General features: G+C 51.0%; 1 protein-coding gene across 4 annotated transcripts in view; it reads right to left on the reverse strand.

Moving 5' to 3' along the window:
• LOC307024687 (uncharacterized protein) overlaps positions 1–2,500 on the reverse strand; it is a 58,871-nt gene that overhangs the window by 48,281 nt on the left and 8,090 nt on the right. For all 4 annotated transcript variants that reach the window (XM_079659019.1, XM_079659017.1, XM_079659018.1 and 1 more), the window contains exon 6: positions 942–1,126. In XM_079659019.1, coding sequence (XP_079515145.1) covers positions 942–1,126 — 185 coding nt within the window. The remainder of the gene's footprint in view (positions 1–941; positions 1,127–2,500) is intronic.

The raw sequence follows: 2,500 nt of genomic DNA on the forward strand, positions 1-2,500 counted from the left end.
CAGCATACTTGGAATTCTACCGAGGCCGGCGTACTTCGTTTGGAGACATTTCGAGGCTGCACATGTGTAGACTCTTAAAATCCCCACAATGCTTTGCGCACGGACCAATTTCCCCAAATCTGTGGCGGAAAATGTAAGGCGGAGCCTCTCATATGACGCACACCTGCTCGCCTGTTCCACTCTTTGTTTTCCGAATGCCAGGAAGGATTCTCGCCTCGCTTCTGAAGGAAGTGACTCGGAAGACATGTGCTACCAAGCAAGCATACTCCACATTGAGAAACACACAGTATCAGCAGTATTAGTACACAGTATCAGCAGTATTAGTACACAGTATTAGTACACAGTATCAGCAGTATTAGTACACAGTATCAGCAGTATTAGTACACAGTATTAGTACACAGTATCAGCAGTATTAGTACACAGTATTAGTACACAGTATCAGCAGTATTAGTACACAGTATCAGCAGTATTAGTACACAGTATTAGTACACAGTATCAGCAGTATTAGTACACAGTATCAGCAGTATTAGTACACAGTATTAGTACACAGTATCAGCAGTATTAGTACACAGTATTAGTACACAGTATCAGCACACAGTATTAGTACACAGTATCAGGAGTATTAGTACACAGTATCAGCAGTATTAGTACACAGTATCAGCAGTATTAGTACACAGTATTAGTAGACAGAATCAGCAGTATTAGTACACAGTATTAGTACACAGAATCAGCAGTATTAGTACACAGTATCAGCAGTATTCGTACACAGTAATAGAAGTATTAGTACACAGTATCAGCAGTATTAGTACATAGTATCAGCAGTATTAGTACACAGTATCAGCAGTATTAGTACACAGTATCAGCAGTATTAGTACACAGTATCAGCAGTATTAGTACACAGTATCAGCAGTATTAGTACACAGTATCAGCAGTATTAGTACCTCTTTGAGCAGCCTCAGCAGGCTCCTCTTGCTGCTGCTCTCGGCCGCCTGCTGCTCGGTCGTCAGGCGGGTGAAGTCTCTGCAGCGCTGAGGCTTCAGGTCGCTGCGGGGGTAGCCCCGCCCCTCGATGCTGTTGAAGATCACAGACAGAGAGCGAGGCAGCAGACCTGAGTCGTGCTCCGGACCTGAGGCACACGGGGGAGGAGAACACGTAAAAAGGCTGAAAGGCTGCTTCAACTCCAGCCCCTAAAGCACACTGCACCAGATGTTCTACAGGTGAGCACCAGGTGTTCTACAGGTGAGCACCAGGTGTTCTACAGGTGAGCACCAGGTGTTCCACAGGTGAGCACCAGGTGTTCTACAGGTGAGCACCAGGTGTTCCACAGGTGAGCACCAGGTGTTCTACAGGTGAGCACCAGGTGTTCTACAGGTGAGCACCAGGTGTTCTACAGGTGAGCACCAGGTGTTCCACAGGTGAGCACCAGGTGTTCCACAGGTGAGCACCAGGTGTTCTACAGGTGAGCACCAGGTGTTCCACAGGTGAGCACCAGGTGTTCCACAGGTGAGCACCAGGTGTTCCACAGGTGAGCACCAGGTGTTCCACAGGTGAGCACCAGGTGTTCTACAGGTGAGCACCGGGTGTTTGAGCACCGGGTGTTCTACAGGAGAGCACCGGGTGTTCTACAGGAGAGCACCGGGTGTTCTACAGGAGAGCACCGGGTGTTCTACAGGAGAGCACCGGGTGTTCTACAGGAGAGCACCAGGTGTTCTACAGGAGAGCACCGGGTGTTCTACAGGAGAGCACCGGGTGTTCTACAGGAGAGCACCGGGTGTTCTACAGGAGAGCACCAGGTGTTCTACAGGTGAGCACCAGGTGTTCTACAGGTGAGCACCGGGTGTTCTACAGGAGAGCACCAGGTGTTCTACAGGAGAGCACCAGGTGTTCTACAGGAGAGCACCAGGTGTTCTACAGGTGAGCACCAGGTGTTCTACAGGTGAGCACCGGGTGTTCTACAGGAGAGCACCAGGTGTTCTATAGGAGAGCACCGGGTGTTCTACAGGTGAGCACCGGGTGTTTGAGCACCGGGTGTTCTACAGGAGAGCACCGGGTGTTCTACAGGTGAGCACCAGCTGTTCTACAGGAGAGCACCGGGTGTTCTACAGGAGAGCACCGGGTGTTCTACAGGTGAGCACCGGGTGTTTGAGCACCGGGTGTTCTACAGGAGAGCACCAGGTGTTCTACAGGAGAGCACCAGGTGTTCTATAGGAGAGCACCGGGTGTTCTACAGGTGAGCACCAGGTGCTCTACAGGAGAGCACCAGGTGTTCTACAGGTGAGCACCAGGTGTTCTACAGGTGAGCACCAGGTGCTCTACAGGAGAGCACCAGGTGTTCTACAGGTGAGCACCGGGTGTTCTATAGGAGAGCACCGGGTGTTCTACAGGTGAGCACCGGGTGTTCTATAGGAGAGCACCGGGTGTTCTACAGGTGAGCACCGGGTGTTCTACAGGAGAGCACCAGGTGTTCTATAGGAGAGCACCGGGTGTTCTACAGGTGAGC

This window comes from Notothenia rossii (assembly GCF_949606895.1).
Source record: "Notothenia rossii genome assembly, chromosome: 11".
Classification (NCBI taxonomy): domain Eukaryota; kingdom Metazoa; phylum Chordata; class Actinopteri; order Perciformes; family Nototheniidae; genus Notothenia; species Notothenia rossii.